The 27,406-nt window shown below is 40.0% G+C and overlaps 1 protein-coding gene across 6 annotated transcripts in view; it reads right to left on the bottom strand.

Annotated features, from left to right (window-relative positions):
• Window positions 1-27,406, bottom strand: part of NFIA (nuclear factor I A) — a 310,278-nt gene that overhangs the window by 56,675 nt on the left and 226,197 nt on the right. For 4 of the 6 annotated variants that reach the window (XM_019489142.2, XM_006277944.4, XM_014593908.3 and 1 more), the window contains exon 7: window positions 2,233-2,361. The exons of the other annotated variants lie outside the window; for them this stretch is intronic. In XM_019489142.2, coding sequence (XP_019344687.1) covers window positions 2,233-2,361 — 129 coding nt within the window. The remainder of the gene's footprint in view (window positions 1-2,232; window positions 2,362-27,406) is intronic. 6 annotated transcript variants of the gene reach the window in all.

Below are 27,406 nucleotides of genomic sequence, written 5' to 3'. Positions count from 1 at the left end.
GATGGTATTGTTCCTTATGTTTCTCCTGTTTATGCCGGTAAAGCTTCCTTTCTCTCTATTGTACATTTGGGGAATGAGGTGTATTTGCAGAGGAATAAAGCTTAGTACAAGACCCTTACTGGATGTTATTCTTAAGAGGGTTAGGAGAAAATTTAGAGATTTAGAGTGGGATTCTTCTTGAAAAGCCTGCCAAACTGTTTGTGAACAAAGTGGAATAAAACTTGTCTGGATGAAGCAGTTTTTTGCATAATGCGTTAGGAACTATGAAAGTTTTCTATAGTAGTGATTCTCAATCAGCATGCCAGGGGTCTATGAGATCCTTTGCAGAGTGCCAGGTGGTGGGAGAGGATAAGCCAGGTATGAGGAAATAAGCAGATAAACGCAGGCACAAGCTCATCCCTGCCAGTCTACTGATCCGCCCCCACTGCCTGAACCCACTGCGAAAAGGTAAGCACTGTAATAAATAGGTTAGTTTTTGAAATAGGGTGCCGCTCAATTCACAAAAGTGATGGAAGGCTGCCTTGAGTCTAGAAAAGGTTGAAAACCATTGTTCGACAGAGTTAGTATAAGGGTTTATTCCCCCATTTAAGAATAACAGAAAGGAAAATCATTATAATTTTCTCTTTCAAATTCTCTGTATCCTTGTAGACGGCCTCCTCACATAACGGACAGGATGTCCCTACTTACTGCACAACAAATGTCACAAAAGAGATTCTAGATTAAATTTAAACAAGGTTTGCAAAGCAACAGATTTTAGCTTAAACCACATAACATGAAAAATGCACAAGGTGTAAATAAGGGCATGTTAGGGTGTTTAATGAACTGGATTATTTTAAATAAAATAAAATGGGTATAAGATAAAATGTAACTACATACTGAATGGGATTTGGTAACCAGCAAATAAAACAGGTGTAAAGGGCAGAAACTTTTTTTACAAGGTAGGGGTAGAGTTGACTGATTGGCAGCTGAATAAACTGTAATTTTCATATCATGGCTGCTATTATAACCAATTATCAAGGTTTTTTAAAGGTATTGTATGCTTGCCTGGTAGTGTAGGCCCAGAGCCTCAAACACATTTAAGTGTCTAATTAAGAGTTCAGGTGGTAAATACCTTTGAGGATCTTGACCCTAGTCTTTGCAGGGGAAAAAAGATCATTTTTATAAAAGCCAACAGCAAAAAGCCTTACACAAGTGATACATCCAGTGTGTTTTAAATTTCTTAAACTTCAAAGAAACACTAAGCCTGATTTCAACCTTTTTCAGTTTTAGGTTGGTAAAATCCCACTGATTTATGCTTCATCAACTGATACTATGTAGACAATGGGATACTCCTGGTTTGGACGAATATAAACAAGACCATAGGAAGTCTAAAAAGGACACTTTATAAAGAAAATGTGGACCTTCTTTCATCCAGGTCTGAGTTTCCCCATCTCACCAACTGACATAGCCAAACAATTATCTACTCTAAAGGAAGCAAAATCCAAGAGCAGTGATTATTCATTCACATTTTTATATCTTCAAAAAGATTAGCCAAAAGATCCACTCATTTCTGTACACTATTAAACACACATACACACTCCTTTTCTAATATGAATTCTGTGTCATATTTATTCTTCTAGGTTAATGTAGAGATATTTTTGTAAGCGCATGGAGACCCAGAGAATATCTGTTCTTTTTGAAAAAAATCAATCAGTAAATTTTGTGAAGAAAACCAGCCAAACTGTTGTAGAAACCAAGCTGCAACATCAAAGGAGTCGACTAACAAGGGTAGTTCTTCAGCACACTAGTTCCAATAATATGAATATAAAATGACACATGAGGAAGAAACAGGACTGTGAAAAGATAAGTGTGATTTAGATGCTGAATGAAGATTCCCTATATTAAGCACAGAAACAAAACCTCCAATCTATCTCAACACAGATAGTAAGAACACGCGGTAAGTACCACATCCTGTGATTTTCTTATAAAGACAACTCTGGACATGTTGAACTATCATCGGATGTTTGAACAAATAAAGTAACAAAGCCAAGCATGATTCTTAAGACCTACAACCTATCAAACTATAAGCCTATTAACTTTGAACAAGAAAAACCTTTTCTCACGTGTACCACGTTTCGATGGTTACAGTCAATGGAAAATCATTCTGGTGGCTACGGACAACAGAAAATCATTCTGGTACAGGGTGCTGAGGCTAAAGTTTAAGCTGATTGGGGCTCTTGGGTAAGGCCTCACCTCTGGGTCCTGTAATGACAGGTCGATGATGCTGTGTGAATGCCGTTCCAAGGGAGGAGGTCTGCGAAGGCGAGGGACTGCTGAAACCAGACTTCTCTGACTTCTTTAATGTAGTTGGCGATGGCATTCCTGGCAAGAATGATTGATAAGTGCAATTTAATAATGCTAGGTCATGGAACGACAGCCTATGCATTGTGAAAGTGGGTGCAGAAGCAGCTAGATAAACTTAAAGGACAAAATAAAATTGAATACAACAGCAAGTTGAAGGTTCACTTATATTTATGATTGTTTTGGGAGAAGAGGTGGCCATGGTTTGCTCTATACAATAAGTACTAAAATGCAGCCAGATTTTTCTTTTAAATCTTTAGTATGGTTAAGATGCAGCTCATTATTATCAAAACTGAAGTTTACTTTATTTGTAAGGGCTGGATCACGTGGGCGTTACTAGATTATTGCAGACTGATATTTTAAATGAACTTAACAACCTCTGCCAGCTTAGTCTGGACTCTGATAGTTCAGACTAAACTGGCAGAGTTTTTAAAAATAATTTATTCATGGGGTTACCTTTTGCTTTTTAAGAAATGTGAACGTAGATGTCTTTATATTAAAAGCCACATATACAACCTTTTAGGGCAGTTATTCTACCCAGGGAATCTATCAAAAACTTGCAATGGAAAACAGAATGACAACTGCAGCGTTAATATGATTACTTTGAGATATTTTTCTAGCTGAACTTCTTCTGTTGACATGATATGAAGAGAATGGATCAACCCTGTGTTCCACTCAGTTCTGACATGAATTTAGAAAAATTGGTAGGATGGATGTTTTGCAATCCTTTACATCCTGTCTATGCTAGAATAGAGGATGTGCAGTATATACACAGATTGTTCATATTATGTATATAACAATATCTGTATCTCTACAAAATTGATATGCACACATCCTGATTATCCATCATGCATATATATACTCAATTTTCAGCATATCTATCTATGGACAGATATGCAGAAACTATAAAGCAAAATTGATGAGAGAACTTGAAACAATAAAAATGCAGAAATGCTTATAAATAGAACTTCCAATAGCAAGTCACTTTGGACTCTTTTCCGATCCTTTATATTTAATATCATAAATTTATGGAAAATGGAAGAGAATGTTTTATGTATATCCTATAAGATCAAGATAAGTTGCCATTGGAACTTTAACTTTTACATTCCTTCATTTTTTATTAGTTTAAGACTGTAAGATTGTACTGACTTAGAGTCTGAATTTAATTAATTTATTTTTTAAAGTAAATAGAAAAAATGTTTGTGCTTAATAGCATCAGCTTTATAGTCCCCAAGACATCAATTTACAACCCTCAGCTGTCTGTTTGCACATTGCACAATCGGGGTCTAAATGTTTCCAATTAAGTATTGCTGTTCACATCTCAATAAGTTAAACAAAGTTGGGCAATAGGTAAAATCCTAATTTTCCAGCTATGACTGTCTTTTAAGATTTCACGTTGTGGCAAGGGAAGGCATTTTCTCTTTGTGGCAAGAAAACATTAGAAACTAAAAATAAAAAATTTTTAGAAATTTTTAAAAATAAAAGTTCAGCATTGATAGGCTATTGCAACAAAGTTACAGCATCAGGAATTGCCTCCTGGTGTTTTTTTTTCTACTGATGAAAATAGCGCGGGTTCAGTTGAGGCAAAGGAGAGAGAGAGAGGTAGAATGAGGTCTGATGTGTTTGAATGAAATATTTGCAATCTTTTTTATGCAAACTCTGCTAATGCACCTCATCCTATGGTTAGCTGCCCAGGAGAACGTGCACTTCAATGTCATAAATAGGATGGAATTTATTTAGCTCTGTCCAACATTTTAACAGTTATGTGGACATATGTTATCAACACTAAGAATTATAAGTGTTTTCTTACAGTCAGTAGACATTCTTCCTCAATAAAGACAATGCCCATTACAAGAGACAATGTCAAGTGTTTCTGTTGTATCCATGTGTAGGACAGGTACACACTACCTAAATATGGGTGTGCACTGAATATACAATGGGCCACACTGCCCTCAGTGCTGTAGTAAATGTGTTATTTTGTGTGTGATAGCTTTTACTGGACCAACTGTATAATTAAAGGAGATGGTCAAACTTTAAGGAAGAAGTGTCCTTCCCAGTGCTGGCACAGCCATGCATGAGGAGGAGCACCCCCCAACACAGACACGCAAAGGCTACTGTCTATCACTGTATTTATACTAAGGCATACACAGCGACTACTTTCTTTGTGATCATAAGCTCCCTTGTATGGGGAGAATGTGTGCCACTCTTCCATCCAGTCTCTATTGCTTCTTGAGTGGTATGACAAAGCCTTTAAGCCAGCCAATAAAATATTCTTCTTTTCTTGCACTAAAATTGATTTAGTTGATGTCACCAATTTTTATATGCACAGAAAATCTCTTTTGAGCCAAGGAAATATATATCAACTTTCAACCAAATGCCAATTTGAGCAATGGAGTTTTCAACTGGTAATGAAAATGCCAAATGATCTTGCACAATGATAGTGCTGAGTGGTGTCATCACCGGGGGGCGGGGGGTCCTTTTTAAAAGGTCAACGTTGCTATTATAACGTGTAACTGGAATTTCTAATGTACACTTAGCCATGAAAGAACCAATAGGTAGGCAGAGAAATGTTTACGCAGGAGTAGTTGTTTTTATTCTTGCCACTGGATGCTGTTTTTGAAACAATATAGTTTCTCATTTTTTAACTCATTACATTTTCCACCCTAAATTATTTATTTATTACAAGTGATTACACGTACTTGATCGCAAGAAAAAAATGGCTGCTTCCTAGTTCAGAAGAACATTCAAAGAAGATTTTAATTACTTAACTTAATATTGACCACAAGCAGCACAGGAGATGAGCTGCCAACTCATTTTCAAAGCATGTTTTGTCCTTTAAGAGGGGAGGGGAATGGCAAAAGTTAGGCAGTGCAAAGCAATTAGCATCATTCACATTTTATGGTGCGCCAGCATGGTGCTTTTACAGCAAAATTCAGACATTCTTTGCTTGGGTTAATAAAAGAAGAAATACAGTCCACATGCAAGAAAGAGGTTTCCAAGAACAAGCCAAAATATGTCCCATTCTTCTAAATTTATCACAGCCATGTCACATCATCCTTGAGACTGCCAGGAATGTCAGTTGTTTTTTCTGGGTTTTTTTAATTAAAAAAACCCTCTCATTTAGCACCATGATATGTTTGGTTAATATGCCTGATAGATCCTGTGTATGTTTTAGTCCATCCATTTGATACATTTCTCTTCTATTTTTTCACTAAGTTTTTTTTCTTTTAATTGCTGGTCTTTCTCTTGACGCTGCATTCAGGAACTGAAAGTAAAACCACAGAGGCCTCAAGCTGAATCATCCAGAAAAAACGTTGGGCTAGATGCTACAGCTCTTACTCATGCGAGAAGCTTTTCTGATTTAATCTGGAGTTGCATGATGCCAGCACCTCTAAAATCAGGCCACTTTGTTAAACGGTACTTTGTTCCCTTGTGGGGGTTTTGTGGAGATAAATATTAGTGTGGCAGGACCCAGGTTGGCCGGGTGACTAAACAGAATTTAGATGTCCAAGGTTTGGCATGCAAGTTTAAAAATCCTGGCTTGTTTTAGAGGTCTTACATTGTATACCTGATAACATGGTGGTTTTTAAAAACAGAAGGACTAGATTTCAATAGCCCTGGACAAAAAGTAACATGTAAGCTGCACTGTTCCCTGTGACGCTGGCACAAAGGCATTCCTGAGTCACAACTCTTGCCTGATTTCACCCTGCTACACAAGAGTAGCAAAGTGACATGTCCTTCAAACTAGTTAGCTGCATGGGCCAGTCAATCAGATGGCATCAAGTTTTCCCCCTTTCTTGGCTTCTTCTTGCTGATCTGCTCTGAGGAAAGAGTAACCCAGCCCTAGCTGGCCCCCAGGTCTGGGTAAACGCTGTGGGGTCTAAGGGTGATTTTACTCTACTATGTGTAGACATGTAGTCTGAATCACAGTCCAGCCCTTCATTTCTTTCTTGGAGTCACAAATGAGGTCTGATCCTCTGCTGATTGATGTGAATCTAACTGTAAGGATAGTCAGGTCTATTATACTTTCATTTTATGACAGTTTTGACTACAGAATAAATGTAAAAGCTCAGCGCTAAATAAAAGGAAAATAAAGTGATTGTAGAGCAGGTGGTAATCTACACTGATATATTTCTTTAATGTATTGTACTGAGATTCTAACAATTATGTAGAAAAGGCCAAACATATTTGGCCATAGCCTGCTCACCTTATTAAAGCAAGTCAGAGTATGTGAGAGTTCATTTGGATCAAGATCAGGCCAAAAATGGTGCTAAGTGGAACAAGATGTGCTTATTTTTCCCAAAAGGGAGTATTAATTTGTCACTGGTGTTCCAGTTAAAAAGAGGTTTCATTGCAGTATGCAATAAATAGAAAATTCAAGATAGCAGTAATCTTGAAACTATTGGCTGTGGTCGTTTCTCTTGAAAACTTTGTGCCAATTTTCAAAATGAAAGCTTTCTGAATTTTCATTAATTTGGCATCTTCCTACACACAAAGCTATTTTGTTCATTCCAGATCATGCATCACACCCTTCCGCTCAATGCACAAATGCAAGCGCAAATGGAATCCTCGTCCTTGAGTGCCTCTGGTTACTGGAGCCATTTGTACTGATGGTGAAGTCCCGCAGTAAGACTTTCCAAAACTCTGCACTTCGCAAACCTCCAACCCATATTTAATCAACGGATGTACAGGAATATATTGCGTTCATCATCTTCTACGGGTCACTGAAGCACTATGATATTTTCAAATCCCATACCCCCTATTATTTGTCAGTACAAGTAGTACGTGACAAAACGAGTCTTCTTGAGTATATCCCCAGTCTTATCATTTCCATGTATGTGACTCACACATATGAAACAAATTAGAGAACAACATCCAAGAATTCAGTGGACAAAGACTCTTCACATGACAAACATATTAACTTTCTTTCCATACACACTATGGGATCATTCTCCTTTCTCTTGCACCAGTGTAAATCAGGAATAAACGCAACAAAGTAGATGCAATTACACTGGTATTAGAGGAGAGTAATGCCCTCTGTCCTTAGACATCTAGGTATAATGTAAGAGCCATCCTCTTTCACTTTACTATAGCCAGTACCGATCTAACAGTTTGCCACCACAAGAACTTACAATCTACATTGTAATGCATGGCTTGGATTCAATTCAGTCATGTTTGTTAGCTATTTCCATCTCAAAAGTATTAACTGAGTAGACAGTTACTAAAATACTCCCATTAGTTCTCTGGTATTGGACTCTAAACATGAATTCCAAAAGATATATAGGAATACAGTGTAGACCTGTAACGCTATTGTGAATCTATGAAAAAGAATAAGGAATGAGCAAAACTTAACAGAGGGCGCACAGCCCTTAACCTGACCACAACAAAACACGTCATTCAGAAAGGCAAGTTCAAGGAAACCCTATTAGTGTCTGGTATTGGAGGAGTCATTCAGGCACTGATCGGTCTACTGTGAAAATAACCTTGAGAATACCGCTGAGGGCAGTTACTCTTCTACAGAGGTTCTCCTCGTGTATGCTACAGTAGGAAACCTTTAATTCATCCTACTAAGTTTCCTGAAACTTTGATGGCTGTGGTAATGCCAGTCATAGTAAATCTGTTATATTTACTGCTAAGCAAACTTTATCAGTCATCACCTGACACTTGATTACATTAAGTGCCATCTGTCAGTTTATAGTCATCAAAACTCCAGTATACACATTGTACAAGGTGAATGGGAGTTCACTGCTTTTCCAACAAATATATTTTGGCTTCACCTTTTCTGCTGGCTTGGGATGCATCCTCTCTTCACTACATAAATTAAGCAGTGACTCACAATCACTGCTTAATTACCTACGACTAAGTGTCCCGTTTCTCATAACAAAATCAAGTTTAATGAACAACAATTCGACAGACATAAAATGTAAGACCCCTATTATGTCACACATCAGTTTAAACTACTGTGAATGCTAATAAGTTACATGAAGTATCGATATCCTCCGAATGCAAACTTAGATAAATAATAAAGAAAAACCAACTAATCTGCTGGCGTCAATCAGCATATCAGAGTGGCTCTCAAACATTTGACAGGACATAACAATGGAGGTAACATAACTCCTTGAACAGATGTAACAAGTTAAATATTCCAAAAAAGCAGTGTAAACTGTGTAAAAGTCAATGTTCCAAAGGAGTTAATAGAATTACTTTGATAAAAATTAAGACTGGGCCTTTAAAGAAAACTAAAGAAGTGATGAACCCAAGCCCCATGAAAGTTTAGGGGAATTTCAGGACCAAATTTCCTTTGATATTTTAGCCAAAGACGATAATTCAACTGGGAACCAGGTTCTGGTTCTGTTAAGGGTAATGAAGATCAATATTTCATTATTGTCATTTTAGATCCAGAGAGGATTTGACCCTGATAATTTTGCATTTAACTTACACATTTTTTCATAAGTGTTTAAACAAAAGTCCTTATTAAACTATGTCTCAAAGTCTTCGGGGCAACAAGACTCGAAGAGTGAATCACAGGATCCTATTTTTTGTATGTATATACGTACAATGCCATGTAAATTGATTAATATCTCTTATGTAAAACTATATTGCAGGTATGCTATCAAAGCAATCAGTTATGTCACAAATAAGCTGTACTTAGCATACTGCCAATTACTTTATAACAGTATTTCATGAGAATTTTATATATAAGAATTATTATGTTGAATGCATAGCAAGACAGAGTAAAATATTTCGATTTAATGCATGATTGGACGTTAGCTTCAATATCATTTCCTATTGTACAGAGAAATATATAAGGATAAAAAATGTCTTTTAAAGGTAACTTTAAACATCTAGTCATTTGAAATTCATGATAAAGTGTGTTCCATTGCAAATGTTATTTGAGAGGGTTTTTTCCAGTATATTTGGCAGATTAGATACAGCAGCAGGACAAACTGAAGTCATCCATAGAAGAATATACCTTTATGTGGGTGCTTTGGGGATGGAACATCCATGGCTGTAAGGCAAAAAAATGCCATCGTAAATTCAGATGGCATTTACAAAGCCCTCTAAAAAGTCTTTGCATATGATTATAGCTGAGGTATGATATTTTTGTAAGCAAAAGTCCAAGAATAGATTTATGTTTCAGCTATATCTTCCCAAGATGCGTATGGATGCTAAATTGCAAGTGATACTAAAAGGTGTTTTAGTAACTTGAAGGGATGGATTCAGATATTCTGTTCTGTATTTTCACAGAAATCATTTGCTGTATACTTGTTGGCCATAATAGATCAAAACCATCGATAGCCATCCACACTATATGTTACAATGATGGCAACTAACCTAAAAACTATGAGATGGATATGCAGATTATTCAGACCTGTGGCCTTAGTTACTGCATACTGTTTTAAATTGACTTTTATGATGATGAGAGTAAGCTCAACACTACCATTGGTTCTGAAGACTTCAGTTCTTTATACAACCATTTAACTTATGTTTTAATTAATAAAAAGGCTGTATTTAGGATTAAAAATAAATCATAGCTATTTGAAAAGAAGCTTATTAACACTAGGATGTGTCAAGTCATATGATTACTGCATAATTGGGGGGGGTGAAGGAAGAATGTATACATATTCTCAAGCAAAATGGAGAAGCAATCTGAACATGTGTAGTATATCAAATTGTGAAACAGATTTAGGTCAGGTACAGACATTACACTTTTTCCAGTATAAGTGGTCAGAAACCAGTCTATACCTGTGACAGAACAGAAGTTCAGCACAAAAAAACAGTCTATATCCATAACAGAACAGAAGTTCGGCACACATAGATTGGTTTTAAAATGGTGGGAAGATTTCCACCCTTCCCCCCACCAAAGGGCGAATGTGTTTTCTGTTCACCACCAATCTAGACTCCACTGCTTACAGGAAACCACATAACTTAGATTGATTTTTTTCCTCAGGCTTTTTGAATGTCTGTAGCTAGCCTTATAGTCAGACAAGTCAAGAGTGCACCTGGAGAACTTGTTATGTACTGATGATCATCGGTATTTGGTACTTCCAATACGTGAATATATAAGCTACATGAAGAAGAACGTGTTGCTGACGTACAGCTAGTATATTCTTTTATCTGAGAACCTCAGTGGCCTCATGATGGAATGGCAATTCAGTTGTGACACTACCATCAAGGAAGGATCCCCAAGAAGACTTATCATCTATAATGAGAGAAAATAATAAGATGCATCCTAAAAGTCCTAGTTACAGAAGAGCTTGATAGGTGAAATCAATCAAATTTGTCTCTGTTGCCAAACACTTCAGTACTCAAGAAGGGAGACAGATCTCCCTGGAAAAAAAAAGAGTTCCCACCGGAGAAGAAGTAGGAATGTCGTATTTTTTTTTTGGAGGAGCTGAACATTGAAAGTATACTGGAGCGTAAGGGAACTCCAGGTTCATGTGAAATAGTAGAGATTCTGAAAGAGGAGGGAGATTTTGACAGTGAGTAGGTGCATCTCTGTATCACTGAAGAACTGGGCATATATCAAACACACACGGTGGCAGTGTGCAAAGACAGCGTGGAACATCTATGAGTGATTGTTTGAATTTAGTGGAAGACAGAAGCACCCCCTGACAACAATGGGAGATTTTTCTCTTTCACTCTATGATGAAGTCCAGAACCAGAGAGCGGGAGCAAAAAGCACACCCACCACTTTTTCCTTCAAAGCTACAGATGATTCCTGAAAGCTCCAAAAAAGAAGGGAAAGAAACACCTTTATAATCCATTGTAGTCCTAAAGATACTAGAGGGTGTTTTGCCCTGAAGTCACTCAGAATTTCGTCCATGATGCAGTGTAAGGTGTATGGCTTTCTAATAAGAAAAACTTGGGCAAAGCTGTGAAACCATCAAAATACTGTCAGCTGGGTAAGCTTCCATATTGCAAGCTCTATCAAGATGTAATCCAGAAGGATGCATGGGAAAGAAGGAGCAGACTAAGGTAACTTTAAAACCTAATTTTGTGTGGGAGGATACACTCTACCATTTGACCAAGGAGGTATCAGGATTTGGGATAGATTTTTTTATTAGACACCATGGGAATATAAAGTCACAGAAAATGGATGGTGCTGAATTTCAAAACGTGCTTGATTTGGAGTGTTTCTCTTTGATCTTTTTTATTTGAACATGCAAAACTGGAAACGACCTTCGCTTGGTTGGCTATTTCGCACCTTTTTTGGAATTATGCCCCAAAAGGTTTCCATTAGAAAGTAGATTTAACACCTTGGTGCTGGCAGGTCCAGTGTACAGCAAATGTATTTTGCATTAGGACTTAACTCTGAAAAAAATGACTTTTGATGCCCAAGGGTTAATGGTTTGCAGACCCAATGCCTTTATGGGCAGAAGATCATTCAGCACTTCTTCCTCTATAAAGAAAGTGACATCTGTGTAGAAACGGTCCAAATTTATATCTTTCCTTTTTTACTGGACTCTGGCTTCAGATTGGTATTAACATTTCACAACATAGATGCAAGGCAGACAACACGTTTTAATAAGAGTAAGAGAGAAACTGGCAATTTAGGCCAGTGATATTCAACAGGAGGCTTTAAAACTATAGCTGGCTCTTGGGGGACCTGCCAGCAGTCATCTTGGTTTGTCTGGTGGTGACTCCTTTTTGCTGAGTGTGAGCAAAACATGAGTATAAAAGTATTCCTTATGCTAAGAGGGCCTGGGAAAGGAGTGCAGAGAAAGTGGATGAGGTATTCTCTATCTGCCATCCTCAAAGATAAGAAAGAGTTTCATAGATTCCTAGATTGTAAGGGGCTGGAAGGGACCTTGGGAGATCATCGGGTCCAGCCCCTGAACCAAGCAAGAAAGACAGCTGGGGTCAGGTGACCCCAGCAAGGTGACTGTCCAGTCTCCTCTTGAAGGTTTCCAGGGTAGGCGATGGCACCACCTCTGGAGGGAGCTTATTCCACAGTCTGGACACCCGAGCTGTGAAGAAGTTTTTCCTAATGTTGAGCCTGAAACAGTCTTCTAGGAGTTTGTGGTCATTAGTCCTCGTTTTCCCCAAGGGTGCCCTGGTGAACAGTTGATGTACGCCCCTAATGTAGCGGTAAGCTGCTACCAAGTCCCCTCTCAGCCTTCTCTTTTTTCAGGCTGATGCGTCCCAGGTCCCTCAGCCTTTCCTCGTATGGCTTGCCATGCAAGTCTCTGATCATATGGGTGGCTCTTCTCTGGACTCTCTCAAGCTTTGCCATGTCCTTGTTAAAGTGTGGCACCCAGTACTGGACGCAGTACTCCAGCTGCAGTCTCACCAGTGCTGAGTAGAGCGGAAGAATCACTTCCTTGGCTTTGCTGAAGATGCATCAATTGATGCATGCTGGGGTATTATTAGCCCTGCTGGCTACAGTTGCATTGATGGCTCATATTCATACTGTGGTCTATTATTACCCGCAGGCCCCTTTCATTCATAGCGCTGGTCAGATTGGCGCTGCCAAGCCTGTAAGTGTGCAGGGGGCTGCTCGTCCCCAGGTGGAGCGCTTTCTATTTCTCGATATTGATCTTCATTTGGTTCCGACTCGCCCAACTTGCCAGCCTGTCTAGATCTGCCTGTATCTGTAGCCTATCTTCAAGCATGACCATGCTTCCCCATAACTTGGTGTCAGCCGCGAACTTGGCCAGCGAGCTCTTCACCCCCACATCCAAATCATTGATGAAGATGTTGAATAGTATTGGACCAAGGACTGACCCCGGCGGGACACCACTGGGATGGAGGTGGGATCCTCTCAGAAGAAAGGATAGGGAAAGGATGCAGCAACCACGTTACTGCAGTTTACCTTTCTGAACTTCTTTCATGATGCTGCATTAATAGGCAACAATTACGATAGGTCATCGCAACAGAAACACCGTGACACAATGTCAGAATGCCGTGCTCTGATTATTTTGTGTCTTGCTGTGACTCCCTTTCATGATCAAATAGGGCTAGCCAGCTCTTTGTGATTCAGAGCAAACACAAGGCATTTCCTCAATATGTAAAAGTTACATATACAAATCCTCTAGACACAGACGGAAGAAGAGACTCCTGAAACTTCGTGCTTCCATATTATGTACTTTTAAGCTGGAACTTCCTGCAGGTTTAAACTTTATAATTAAGTTTGTGCTTACATGGTACATTTTTACTTTGAGTAAAAAAAACAATCGGGTTCCTGCATCTAGCTTATCTCAGCCTGTCATTTATGATGGCATATCGACTTTACAGGAGTCAAAAAGTAAAACTGATATAATAGGGAGTCCCCATAACTTCATTTAAAGCAAAAATTAGAAAGTGATCGAAATGTTTCATAGAAGACAGGAGAAATAAAATTCTAAGCCTCTTAAAATTGCCTGAACTGTGAAATCAAGTAATGAACACTAGAAAAGGTTCTGTCAGCTGGAATCAAAGCTTAGACCAGTCAGCATTTTCTTCCTAAACCTTATTATGGCAAAGCATTTGATTTTTCATCTCTGCACTCTGTTCGTCCCAACAAATAAACCAACTTGACCTCCACCTGTTACTTAGTGAAGGCCGCTGTCGTCTTTGACTAAACCCTGTTCTTTCCCTTCAAAGTCTTTGGAGTCATTAAGAAGGTGGGAAGATACAGCTGTGCGCTGATCCAAGTTGATACCAGTTCATAACTAGACAGCATCTCACAGTACAAAATTACAAGCAGCAGAGGAGAAAAAAAATGTAGTGCCGATGAATTCTGGAAGGGGGCAACATATTTCATCATTTCAACAATAAGATTTTTTTCACATAAAAAGACTCACTTTGTTTGATATTATGAGCTACTATCAAGGAAGAAACTTTCTTCTTATTCCTTGACAGTGTACTTATTCTAGCACTGCATATGAAAAATTAAAGATACATCAACCTGCTAGAACATAATTAAGGTTATTCATGCTTGTTTTGGTCTTTCATAGACTGAATGCATTAGATGCATGTCAGCTCGGGCAGTTTTCTCAATTTAGAAAACTTCGAAATATCTAACCCTGACTAAAGAAAAGTATGGATTTTCCACAGGAAACAGCAAGAGCCTTCACTGGTCATTTCTTCAAATACAGTATCTTGACAAAACAGTGTAAGAAGCTTTATAATACTATGACATATCAGAAAAAGCCATTTTGTATAAAGTTGGACTTTTCTTGGTGATTAATGCTATGCTCAACAAAGGAGACAGTGTCTGTCTAATTACGTTAAATACTTATCTTGTAGGGATTAGCAGGGTGTTTCTGTTCAATGTCACTCTTCATGACAATGTAATGATAGATCCGTTTACTTACAAGTGCAATTAGCAAAAACTGTACTGTTTTCTTAACTGCCCTCCTATCATGAAAATATTTGATTAACACACTGAATGAAGCTTATCTAATATTCTGAGCAACATATTTTGCATACTTTTCACTCTCAAAGAGCAAGATTAGTTTGAAAATTTTCACTTCACTCATACACATTCAAAGTTGGTACAAATAATGGAAAGATTATGTGAGCCTCACAAAGGGTGTTTGTACCCAAAAGCTTGCAACGATGATTTTTCCCAACTATTTGAGTTGGTCTAATAAAAGATATCCCATTTATTCAAAGAACCTTGTCTGCCTATGTCCTCAGGCCAACACGGCTACAACCTACACCCCTAGGATAAATGTGATACATTTCAAGCATCATTCTAGTTCACAATGCAAGTTTTTATTTTAATTCATTAGAATATCAATTTTACAGCAGGTTTTTGAATGCTCTAGTTATTCTGGTCCACAATTTCCTTCTAGTTTTAAGTTAGTGTTTCTTTTTGCTTTAGCAATACTTTGGAACTTTTAACACCTAAAAAGAACTCACTTCTTTGCTGAGAACCACATGCAACTCTTTCTAAAATCCTTAAAATATATAGCATCTTGAACTGACTCTTGATACTCTTGCTTCTTTGCCAACATACAAGGAAAAGCAAAAATGTATACAGTAAGAATAGTCTGTATATACTAAACATCATAATCTTATAAATTTACAAAAAAGAAAGGGCATGTTGTAACATTTTACCAATATATAATAGCTACCTACCATTTACTAAAGTATGTCTGAGTAAGTATCTATGAGTCTAAGCACTCTTTAAAACACAGGCTTAAGTGACTAGACATGGAAATTAAATCAGCAGTGTACGGTGCAGATTATTTTATAAACAAAAAACGATAGCTTCTAACCATGTCTCGGTCACATACTCTCAATCTTTCAATATGATCACATCATAAGAAACAGACTTAGCAACTTCTCTTAAATCTTTATTTCTAAGTAAAACCACAAAGTTGGAAAACAAAGAAACCCGAAGAGTTGCCATTGTTAAAAAGACTGGCGTGCAACAGCAACGTATATAGTTTTCTGAGTTCATTCCTCCCTGATACTTCTATGCCTATGTAGAAATACGTATGTGGGAATAGCAATTCATTTGGCAAGAAGGAAATATAAACAGGCACCATTTTGTTAAAGCCCCTTACATCACCGCAAAATGGCAGCAAGCACGTACCAATTCTGACTTGCTTCAGACATAACTCAAACTAGCATTTGGTAGAATTAACCAATACTTTTTTCTAATCAATGATAAGTGACTGTTATCTGTTCTAGGGAACGAATGGCAGCAGAATAAACTGCCACAAATGACTCTCCAGATTAGCAATGGATTTAGGGTACTCATCCCCCAAGCTGCGAAACCTCGGGGTATGCCATCAATTGTCTAGAGACAAGTTTGACACACACTATCCTTCTATCAATGTCATTCCCTTTAGTAGCCAGCAGATTATCAGCAGCTTTGTGATATTCCAGGTGTCAAAGATGAATTAAAACTGGAATAATTGCACAAACAAAGGGACAAAAGAGGGGATACGTGTTTCTGAGCTCTGCATTTCAATTTAATATGTGCAGCTGACAATGATGCAAATGTCCTCGAGAGAGGCAGCAAGATCTGTGCCCAAACATACGCACCACAGTCAGCAAGATGGCAGGGAACAGAAGCAGTAGGATTCCCAGACAAGGACATGTGCCTCAGCAGGCGCAGCAGCCCAGTGAAATGATCCTCTGGTTAGGGAGAATTTTGGAAGCACCTGAGATGGAAGAGGACCCTAACTAAGCCAGATGGTACTTTAGCTGGCAGCAGAAAGAAGGATGCTGCCAAAAACATTACAGCATTTCCTCAATAGGCTGGCAAATCAATTTTTAACCATTTTTTTAACAAGTGATACTGTCAACCTAAAATTTCACACTTGGATCTGGTTTTTAACCCACTCACTCTCCAAGCCATGTCTACTGGCCAAACAATTTATTTAAAATTCTGAAATTTGGTGCTTGGCCAAGCACTAGAACAAGACGTTTCATCAGCTGTTTTTTTTTTTTTCTTCTAAAAGCCTTGTTGTTTTGGTTTTTTTTTATTCTCAAAATACCTTGTGCAAAGGGTGCCAGAATCCGCAGCTCAGGATGCTTCTATGAATCATTTGGATGTCAGATGCCTAAGCATTGCGATTCAGAAGTACTTGCAATGAGCTGCATTTGGTTTGAGAATTGCCCAAGTAGGAGTGTTAGAAGGACTGTGGTCTGTCTCTGAAGGAGGGAAAAGCAGGGATACAGATGGTGAACCCATGGGGTGAATGAAGACAAACAGTACTGCTCCCCACAAAGGCACACCCATCCTTAGGAAATGCAAAGGAAAGCTTCCCTGAAGTTCAGAAGAAGACTTGAGCTCATGTTTATTTTTTTATATGTAATTTAAGTTAACAAATAAGGCAAGCCCCAGGGTAGGGTTAAATTTGGACAACATCCAAAGTGTTATCTTCTATTCAAAATCAGCGTAGTGCATTTATGTACGCTGTCTCAGATAGGACTAGTACGGACAAACATGCTACTATAAAAAAACAGGATGTTTTATATAAGTACAGATAACAGGTCATCTGTATGTTTATAATTTTAAAAAAATTCTACTGATTGCAAAACCTGCTGATTTTTAAAAAATCATTCCTTTCCAGGTGCTCTCCTTTAGACAAATGTAGGGCTTTACTGGTAGATCTTGCTCATATGAGCCATCCCATTGATTTCACTGGTACTGTTCTTAACAGTGAAGGCTGCAGGTCATTTTCCTGATTTTTCCCATGTTTTAAATCTATGCTAACATCCAAGCCTTCTCATGGCAGCTGCGTGTCTGAGCTCAGCATACAGCTTATATGACAGCTTTTGAGCAACAGGGCCTCTCCTGGTATATTATCATAGTAAATACATGCCAGTTGGTTCGGCTTAACAAAATAGCAGAAAAGTATTTTTAGTATGTAAAATAGGCTTGGTTTTCAGGACTATTTCACACCCACTGAAGACAAGGGGAGCTGAGGACAATCTGAATTGCCTCCATGGTGACTGCAGTAACACTCTGAAGGGCGTATCCAGGAGATATGTCCTGCATATCTGTGTCAAATATATCCAGGGAATCAAAGAAGCATAGAAAATTAGGGTTGGAAGGGGCCATGAATCCAGAGGCATAAGCCTGCAGGTAGGGGTGAGAGGTCTACAGCTATTACAGTACAGATACTATTCTCATGGCAGTGGAATGGCTGTATCTTTGCTCCGTACCAAGGTACCAGGTTGGTAGGGAGGATTCATTCCCTTCTTGTCACTCTTAGCTTGTTGTAGTCAAAGCTTACTGACTAAGCTGGACTGGGGGCAGCATTTAAGTAGGGTGACCATACGTCCCGGTTTGGCCGGGACAGTCCTGGATTTCAGAGGATGCTGCCAGCTGGTTGGTAAAAATTTAAACTGAAGTCCCAGAATCACAGGGGCGTAGGGCACAATCCGGCAGGGAGGTGATGTTCTAGGCAGCTCTGCCTCCCTGCTGGATGCTGCCCCTGCCCGCTAGCCTCTGCCACTGCCTGCAGCAGCGCCACTGGGGGCAGGGTCCCAAATTTCATTATGGTACCTTACATTTAAGGAATGAATACATGCAGATACATTGATTGGAGTGTATAAGAGATGGAAAGTGTATACTGGGAGTGACAACTATGGATAAAGAAAAGAGCAATGTGTCCCCAGACCAATTAAAGGAAAGGATCGGGGTTATTTCCCCTTTCTTCTATAACCAGTGGATGATAAACACCTCAAACCAGCCTAAGAGATGTAGCTCAGAGAAGAAAAAAAAGGGAGGTATAGTGGGCTCATGACCTCTTTCCCCTTCCTGTATCATTCCCTATCTAATTTCCTGCCACAGCATTGCACTTACTAATTTTGAGTAATAACGTTCGCTTTAAAACAGCCTGCTTTCCTCTTTAAAAAAAAGGATGGATGTAGGTAGATCGGATATAGTAGCTGCACTGTGCCAGGCAATATAGTGACAGTTATACTGGGAACGGTAACAAACGGTAAAGAACAAATGTAAAGAACAGAAGTTCGCCATAAAAAGAAAGTTTGCACATTACATCTCTCTACCTCTTCTCTGCTCCGTACAATATTTACACAGCTGTGTTTTGTAAAATGTGTAGTTTTTCTTTCTTTCTCTTTTTTTTTTGGGTAACTTATTTACCTAAGATAGCCCAGCATTTGTTCTGCGGTCATTTTCCTCCACAAAGTTTCACAGTTGCCTTGACTCATGCAAAGGGAGGTCATGGTCCTTGCCCAAGGACCCGAGAGCCATTTGTTTTAACCATCAGACCACTTTATATTTCCCTGTCCCACCCCATAAATAAAAAGAGTTGGCTGATCCAAGCTCTTTTTTTGTCTTTCTGGAAGGTCCTCTGTTTAGAAATATGGGTCTCTCAAGAGCAAAATGGTTATGTAAATATTTTAGTTATCTATTTTATAAAATGCAGCCCCGCACAAAATTTGAAAGCCTGTGCATTACCTGTTGGCATCTATGATATTAGTTGTCACAATCAGCCTTTCAGAGTAACCACCTAACCAAACAAACGAGACTTTTCTCATGCCCAACGATCAGTAAAGTTGGGCTCTTTTGGCCCTGCTTATCATAGGAGAATGACCTCCACAAGACAACGTTGCTGTTGCTCAGCGCACATTCAGAACCAGACTTAGCAAAAGCAAATCCTGCTGATCACAGCTGTCAAGACAACATATGGAGAGAATGAAGTGCATTTAGTAACCAAAAGCCAAACCAGACAAGGTTTTACAGATCCCTATCAAATCTTGAATTGGACCCAGAAATACAAGAAACCAGTTCAACCTTTGGAAAACTGGTATAATAGTCTCCATATGACTAACTGCACTCTATAATCAGGCAGTCACATTCTGCACTAGCTATTGTTTGCAAATGGTCTTCAAATCCAATTTAAAGCTCAAGAAAGCTTATATTTGTGACAAGTCTTGTATCAGGAAGAAATGTGCAGTCATAATCAGAAAGAAATTGTTGCTCTGCCTGCTAATTCTTACAGCTGGGAAGGTAGAGAAGTTGCTCCCTATTCTGACAATACACCATGAACCATCCAAGTACCAATGGACTTGCAGCCCAAAGACTCTCACTCTCTTTCACATGCATACATGTTACATGGAATGAGCAGCAGAAAGCTGAAGACTAACTGGGTGCATAAACTGCTCGTGGTGTTTTTATGAAATGGGGTGTGCATCTGGGGCTGCTTTCATCTAGAAAGAGGTAACCGTCTAGTCTTGCTGAAGGTATAATTTTCCATGCACCCAATCATCAATAGCAATCTGAAAATATGACTCCAGTTATTGCACTTGTGTGTGGACCAGAAATCACCTTAGAGAGACCTATGGTTGTTTCAGCACTTATGAGATCTATGATCTACTTGGAAGCTGAAGTCACCCAATGCCGTAAGTGTGGATGATCCCAACACCAGACTAGTTGGTAGCATGACTCATACTGGAAATCTGAAGTGTAGCAACCGTGCCAGAAATTATTCCCACTGCAGTCATGTTCTGGGATATATGCACACAGATTTATATGGCCTGGATACATTCAAATTTTTGATGTAAGGCAGGTCCTATATTTTGGAATCAGATGCAAAAGGCAGAGTTACAGTACTTCACGGATTACCTTCTCCTGGTTCATGTTCTCTCTCTGGAGTGATCTAACAAAGGCAATGTATGCATGACAAGATCTCCAGGTGGAAAGTTCCTTAAAAATACTGTCATTAAAACCATCAAGGTTGACATTAAGTTGAATCTCAGTGAGGATTTCTTGAACAAAGAGACTGACTAGACACTGTAGAGCTTTCAAATCTCAATTGGTGAAAACATGGGAAGAATAATTTAACACTAGTACAGGGAGGGACAGGATGAGCTAGTAGGATTTTTTCATTCCAGCTTCCATAAACCTAAAAGATAATGCCAGTAAAATGAAGTGTTGTTTCAGCTATCAAACTGCTATATACATCGCAGAAGAAAAACCAAGACATTGATCCAGCAGTAATTTGCTGTCGAAATGACGATATCTGGTACAGCAAATGAGTGGTGTTAATCATTTTTGATTAATATTATTGCATAAGATTGGCAATGCTCAAAGCACCAATATTAAACTGCAGCAGTTTTATACACTCACACTAATTTCTGGATCTCTTTCTGGTTTCATCCAAGCAAACTTATCCATAAAGTACAGTGGTGGGAAAGGTCAATATGTTTAACTTGTATAACCCATCAGTCCCACAGCAGCCTGACTCTGATAGTCTGGCACAGAAACACATACCTTAGTACAGTATCTGATAACAGATCTATAATATGCTAACGTATTTCTGTATCATGTAGCACCTGTGAGTAACAGATTGGGATATCAAAGTGATTCTGTAAATGTATTAAACTTTTAATGGCAGGTACTGTGAATTGCCAATTACAAGGAACTGATACAATATGTAAAAAAAATTGATAGATTTTATTGCTCTTGGAAGTACAGGAAAATCTTATATTACTGAAAACCATTGGGCAGCTTGTGCTTTGACAGGGTTCTGTAACGCAGAAGGGGGCAAACTCTATGAAAACTATATAGGAAAGCAGGGTGAGTTGGGGAATATGTATGCATGGACAACATGTCTCAAAGAACCCTAGTTATTATAAAGTAACTTTTTTTTAAGTGCTTATCCATATACAGTCCACTTTTTGTGACCACAGAACAGTAATACGATGTAAAGAGGAGGGAGCCAGGAGTCTATTAATGATTGCAGTATAACTCTGCCAAATTAAGCATCAGAGGTTGATACCTCCACTATAGAAAAATGTTTAGTAAATGTAGTACAAGACTGAAATACAAGAAGCTGTCCTGCAGCTGTCTGAATAGCTGGCCTTTGCAAGGAAGCTGCCAAAATTGCCTGGGCCCTGCTGGAGTAAACCCTAATCTAAATGGGGTGATCAAAACTATCTGGCTTGTTATAGGCCCTAGCATATCCCCATACCCACTGTGATAGTCTCTGGGCTGATACTGCCTGATTTTTAATTCAGTAAGCAAATACTGTTACAAATAGCCTTAAGGGAAACCATGAAGAGTTTGGACCTTTGCAAATCAAAGGATAAGGCCTTGAGATCATCTAAGATGTACAGTCTAGTTTCCCCTGGATGTGGCTTAAAGAAAAGAAGACTAGCTAATGAATTGTTTTGTTCAAGGGAGAATCTGTAACTATGTTAAGCAGGAACCTGGGATAGGTCTGAGTGATGTCTTCTTCTTATGGCATATTGAAAGGTAAGACTATATTTATTACCTACGGAGACTACTGAACGAGCAAATTCTCTGAGATTAAGCATGGGCTCAGAGCACTGTTTGCTGCTTTTATCTGCTGCAAATAATCTATCAATGGGCCACGCTCTAGGAAATTTTGTCTGATATTCAAATCCTGATTGTCCACTTATGGTCTGATGGGAGCAGTCTACTCAGACGGGCCATCGTAGCTGGGAATGTAGAGCTCTGGGAGATGATCACTGTTGAACGCATCAGTTCCACAGTGAAACAGTATCTTGATGTGAAGGCCAATTTAGGCCAATTTATAGCTGGTGATCATCTGAATAGCGAATACTCACATCATTGATAATAATGCCACATAAGCACAGCAAACTGCTCTCAGGTCTAATATTGTCTGCAGTTGAATTTCCTTGGGGGGCCACAGAAAATTTGCCTGATTATGGTCTGGAAGTGCTCCCCATTGCTGATGCTGGGATTTGCCAGATATGTTTTGCTGGCTTTAGTACAGTTTCATTAATAGACAATGCCAGACAACTGGGCACAGAGGCATGGAGAATGTCCAAGAACACATGGGAGCTCTTGAGAGCTGATTTCACAGGTGTTTCCAAAATCAGCATTAGTGCTGAATAGATCTTGGGAGCAAGCTCTTGTGGACATCTCACCTGGGCATGTACAAAGCCCCTGGCTGTTTCTGACTCAGAAGGATCAAATGAGAAGGCCTTCAGTCAACATATAGAAGAACCATCCAGTGAGTATCTGATAGGGAGACTAAGCAAACTAGATCCAACTGCAGGGCTCCTAACAATGCAGTGTTAGGTTGAATCATGCATGAATGATGCATCGTGATCAGTGCTGGAATCACACTCTGTACCACTGAAGCGGACAGCAGCATGCTGGGAATACTCAGCCCTATAGAGGTAAGCAGAGATTGCAGCTGCTCAGGCACATGGAGATTGCCTGGAAATACCTTCTTCTTCAATACTGAAAAAGAAGGCATTGTAAATCAGGGGTGCTGGAGTGAACAGCACTGAGCTGAAGACAGTAACACACTTACTGCAGAGGCGAGTAGTGTGAGCATAGACTTTGACATTTTGGTCTTCATACCCGAGGCAGGTACTCCTGTGAGCTTCGAGGCAGCTCTGAGTTTCAAGAGAACTCAGAAGCAGATCACTTGGACCAGTCTGACGAAAACAGGGTGACCATACTTCCCAGTTTGGCTGGGAGAGTCCCAGATTTCATAGGCTGGTCCTGGCTGGTTGGTCAAAATTTAAACAGAAGTCCCGAAATCTTGGGGGCATTCGATGCAGTCCCGCAGGGAGGCGGAGCGGCATGGCATGGTGCGCCAGGCAGCTCTGCCTCCCCAGTGGACTGTGCCTGCACCCCTGCCTGCTGACCTCTGCCACTGCCTACAGCAGTGCTGCTGCCCTGGGGGGCGAGGCCGGTGTCCTCGATGTCCCAACTTTCCTCCTGCTTACCCTAGACAAAAAGAGTGTAAATCATGCCTCTCACACCTTCAGATCCTCTTTTCTGGAATATGCCCATCCCAAGCCATAGCGGGCACATCTACACGAGACCTTCACTGGGCAGTTGATTAATTAGCTGCACAGTAAATGTATCACATCTACACATGCGCCCCTATTAGGCTGGAGTAAACTAATTTACTCCACAGCAGAATAGTACTTGTAAATACAAGTACTATCCTGCGGCAGAGTAAAAAACTCTGAAGCAGGACACATGTAGATGCTGTCCCAGGTGGCTGGGGCACGAGGGTGCTTCAATGCAGAGGCTGCCTGCCAGCTAGCCCCACAGTGAAGCACCCCGGTGCCCCAGCCAGCCCCTCTGCATCACGCTGAGCCAGGGGAAGCAGCCCCGGGCTGGCAGGCTGACCCCCTGGACTCCCTGCCAGTCAGGGCTGTTTCAACCTGGCTCAAAGTGGTGCGCATGAATAAACTCCAGAGCCTATTATTATGGAGTTTATTGCTTCCAGGTGCACATTCAAATGATGCACTCGGGAGCAATTAACTCCAAAGCAATAAACTCCAGAGTTTATTCATGCGCATTAATTGCACGTGTAGACATGCCCAGTAAGGAATACTGAAAGCTGGAGAACCAGGCAGTTCTAAGTCTTGGTACCAGGAAGAGCTTCCCGTCAACAGATGAAATAAAGAAAGGGCAATAGGTAGACTGATAATATGCAAATTATCCTAACTAAACTCTTCTTCAACAACGCTATTAGAAACCCTTTGTACAAGTGTACTGAGGGTGTGCACTGAGGAGCTCCATCTCACAGGCACAGGCAATAGGGAACTGAGTGGTAGTTAGGTGCGTTTGATCATGATGGAACCGAAATGTGAAGACGCAAGCTTTTACTCGTAATTACAGCTTTAAACCAGTCCAGAAATACAGATACAACAAGTGTGCACAAAGCCAGCATTTTTACCAAGTCCAAAACCAGGCTGATCCTGCCTGATTTTCTTTACCTAACATCATCTTTATCCTCTTTTGCCCTTCTTTTCAGTTAACAAGAGTTATGTACTGAAAGTGCTGAGATAAAGTAATGGAAAGGAGGATCCCGCAAAAGGTATTTGAAAAGCAGAAGTAATTTACTACATGTCTACTTTGTTTTACTTTCCAAGCTTTCCTGTTGTGAAAGGAAATTCATCTTTTCTGGCAGACTCCTGCCTTTTTAGGTCTGAGAACTTCCCAAGAGCATTTGCGTGCAGATAAATGGATGTGAAACTCAGTGAGTACACTATGAGGAACATGGAATTAATGATGGTTTTTGCTTTGGATGTCACGTCTGATGTATAAATAAAGCCCTGTACACTTCTTTGTGAAAAGTCCCCCAGAGGTAACAATCACATGGCTGAGTCCTGGGCCTGCAATGTCTAGAATTCGGTGGAAAGCCTGCCAATGGTTGCGGGGCGATGGGGTGGGTCAGAGCCAACACTAGGGGCTCCACATTCAATCAAGAGTTGAGAGCCACCACAGCTAGGTCAGCTGAAGACACAATGAACAGACAACTGGTGTGGCTGGTCATCTTCATATAGCACAGATCCAGTCATCCAAAGCCTTTGGGAGCAGGGGTTACCCAGTAATCCCTGTGTAGTCTGTAGTAGCAGTCATGGAGTGACGCTTCTGCAGGAAGGGGACTTTCCAATCATTTTGTATGCAAAGGCACACATTGGTGCAAAGACAGAAAAAACAAGTTGGAAGGCACCAAAAAGGGTGCACTTGTTCAACGTAATTAATTAAATTAAGCCATATTTAATTAAATATTTAAACCCAAAGAAATTATTACACCTTAAAAATGTAGGTTTTTTTGCTTTGCTTTACACTTGGAATTAAATATCTGGTATGAACCTTATTGGGACAATATGGGGAGTAGGAAGGATATTTCTGAACTGGCTGGGGGTAAATTTCCAAGCCCTTAGGTAAGGTCTCCTTGCTATTCTGACAGGAGGAACATCCTAGCAACAGATGAAGTAATAAGAAGCAATGCATCATTTCATTGCTCAGATGACCAAAATATCTGCCCTGTCACAGATCCATAAAGCATTCTGTGCTGGTGGAGATAAGAACCAAATGTTCATTTCCTATGTTGGATTTAGGGATACAGTAACTTGTGCTGCATCAAAACAGGAGATAAGCTGTTAGCTAGAGCTCTGAAGGGCAGACCTCTTCCTTCATAGGCTGGTAGGACAACTGAGGACTCGTGTCTACTACCATGGCCCTCAAAGTCTTCTTTGTCAGCTTTGCCCTACAAGTCACACTGATTTATGGATGATCAGAGAAAAATGAAGCAAGATGGAAAACTTCTATGGCATCAGTTTGGGGTTGATCTAAATTTAACTAGTTGTAGTGTAAAGATGTTTTTAAAACTCCTGGCTCGGTAGAAGTCAAAGAACAACTTTCTTCTTTTCTGCACAAACTATGAGAGTCGATGTCTTTTGGCTACATGGGAAATTAAGAATGTCTTAGTTCAGTAAGAAGTTCGAGTTTGCTGACAGTCTTGAATGAAGGGCATTACAGAAATACCGAGTCTCTCAATTGTGGAGATAGCCCAGGCAGGCTACCTATTTAGGAGAATCAACAGTGTGGCCTTCAGTCCATGTTGACCATCTGGCTTGTTACTGAGCAGCAGCAGACCTCCCCTGTTCAGGTAAGACTGCGTGGAGGGTTGTGGTACAACAACTCTCCTTGGATTGAATCTATCAGGGTATAGATCTGGCTATAGTCCAGGCACTGCACCGGTCAGTTTAGTCTCTGATTTCCTCCTAGCAGTGGATGCTGATCGGGTATCCAAGCTGGCAGTAGATCTACCAGCTATCTTTGATATTTGTTGCCTATGTGATACTGAAGAACGGAGAGTCATGATATCAAGCACAGATGCTCTTCAATAGCAACGTGCTTTTCTCTTGGAAAAAGAGCTGTGGGCAGTGGGCCATTGCCCCTTTTTATAAAGAGTGCTCAGTGCCATTCTGAGACCCTCCTTTTCACCCTGGGGAAGGTTCGCTAGAAGTCACGAGGGCTTACAAAGCATGGACAATGCCCAACCATATGTCTCATCTCATCTGATTTGAAGAATGCAGTTTCAGTGCCTTAGCCACTGTCTAGTCAAGACTGGGCAGAGATAAGAATTGAGCTGGCTGAACGCAGCCCACATAAGACTGAGCTGATGATAGCATGCAGAGTTGGCAGATATAGTACCCACCCCTTGGATATGTATCTGAAGGGGTACATCTGTCAGGAGTTAAAAATAATCACAACTTGAGAGTGACTGTAGGCCTCTAGGCTCAAGCAGGTATTATAACAGCAAACCAATTATGTCCACCATTAGTGTCTGGTTTTTTTTTCTGCCAGGTGTGAGTCTGTTGTTCATGCTTTGTCACCTCCAGATTGGACAACTGCAGTAGGCTCTATTGGAGGCTATGCCTTAAAAACACTCAGAGAGTGAAGCTGGTACGGAAAGCAGCAGCTTGCTTCACTGAGTGGGAAATCTCCTTGGGAGAACATGACACCGGTGCTCTAGGATCAGCACTGCCAATACATCAGCTCCACTCCGTTCAGGGTAGTTTCTGAAGGACTGACACTTTCTCTCTATGCCATACTGTCATAACTGCAATCAGCAGAAACACTAATGATGCTGCACCCTCATTAAGCAAGAGATGTCACCTGGCAGGGTATTTTCTGCGAGTTTTGACGCTCCGGAATTAAGAGAAAATACCCCAGATTTGGTGATTTTTGGGGCATGCTGTGAAAGACATCTGCTCGACAGGCTCTCTGGAGAAGGCTGAGGGTATGTTTCCTACATGATGGAAGGGATAGGGGGCGAGCTGACTGGCCAAGTTCCTGTGGAACTGATTTAAATGCTGCTGAGGTTTAAGCTAATTCTGT

This window comes from Alligator mississippiensis, chromosome 5, assembly GCF_030867095.1.
Source record: "Alligator mississippiensis isolate rAllMis1 chromosome 5, rAllMis1, whole genome shotgun sequence".
In the NCBI taxonomy this organism is placed as follows: domain Eukaryota; kingdom Metazoa; phylum Chordata; order Crocodylia; family Alligatoridae; genus Alligator; species Alligator mississippiensis.
The sequence above is the reverse complement of the archived record's forward strand: the minus strand, read 5'-3'. Positions and strand labels throughout refer to the sequence as shown.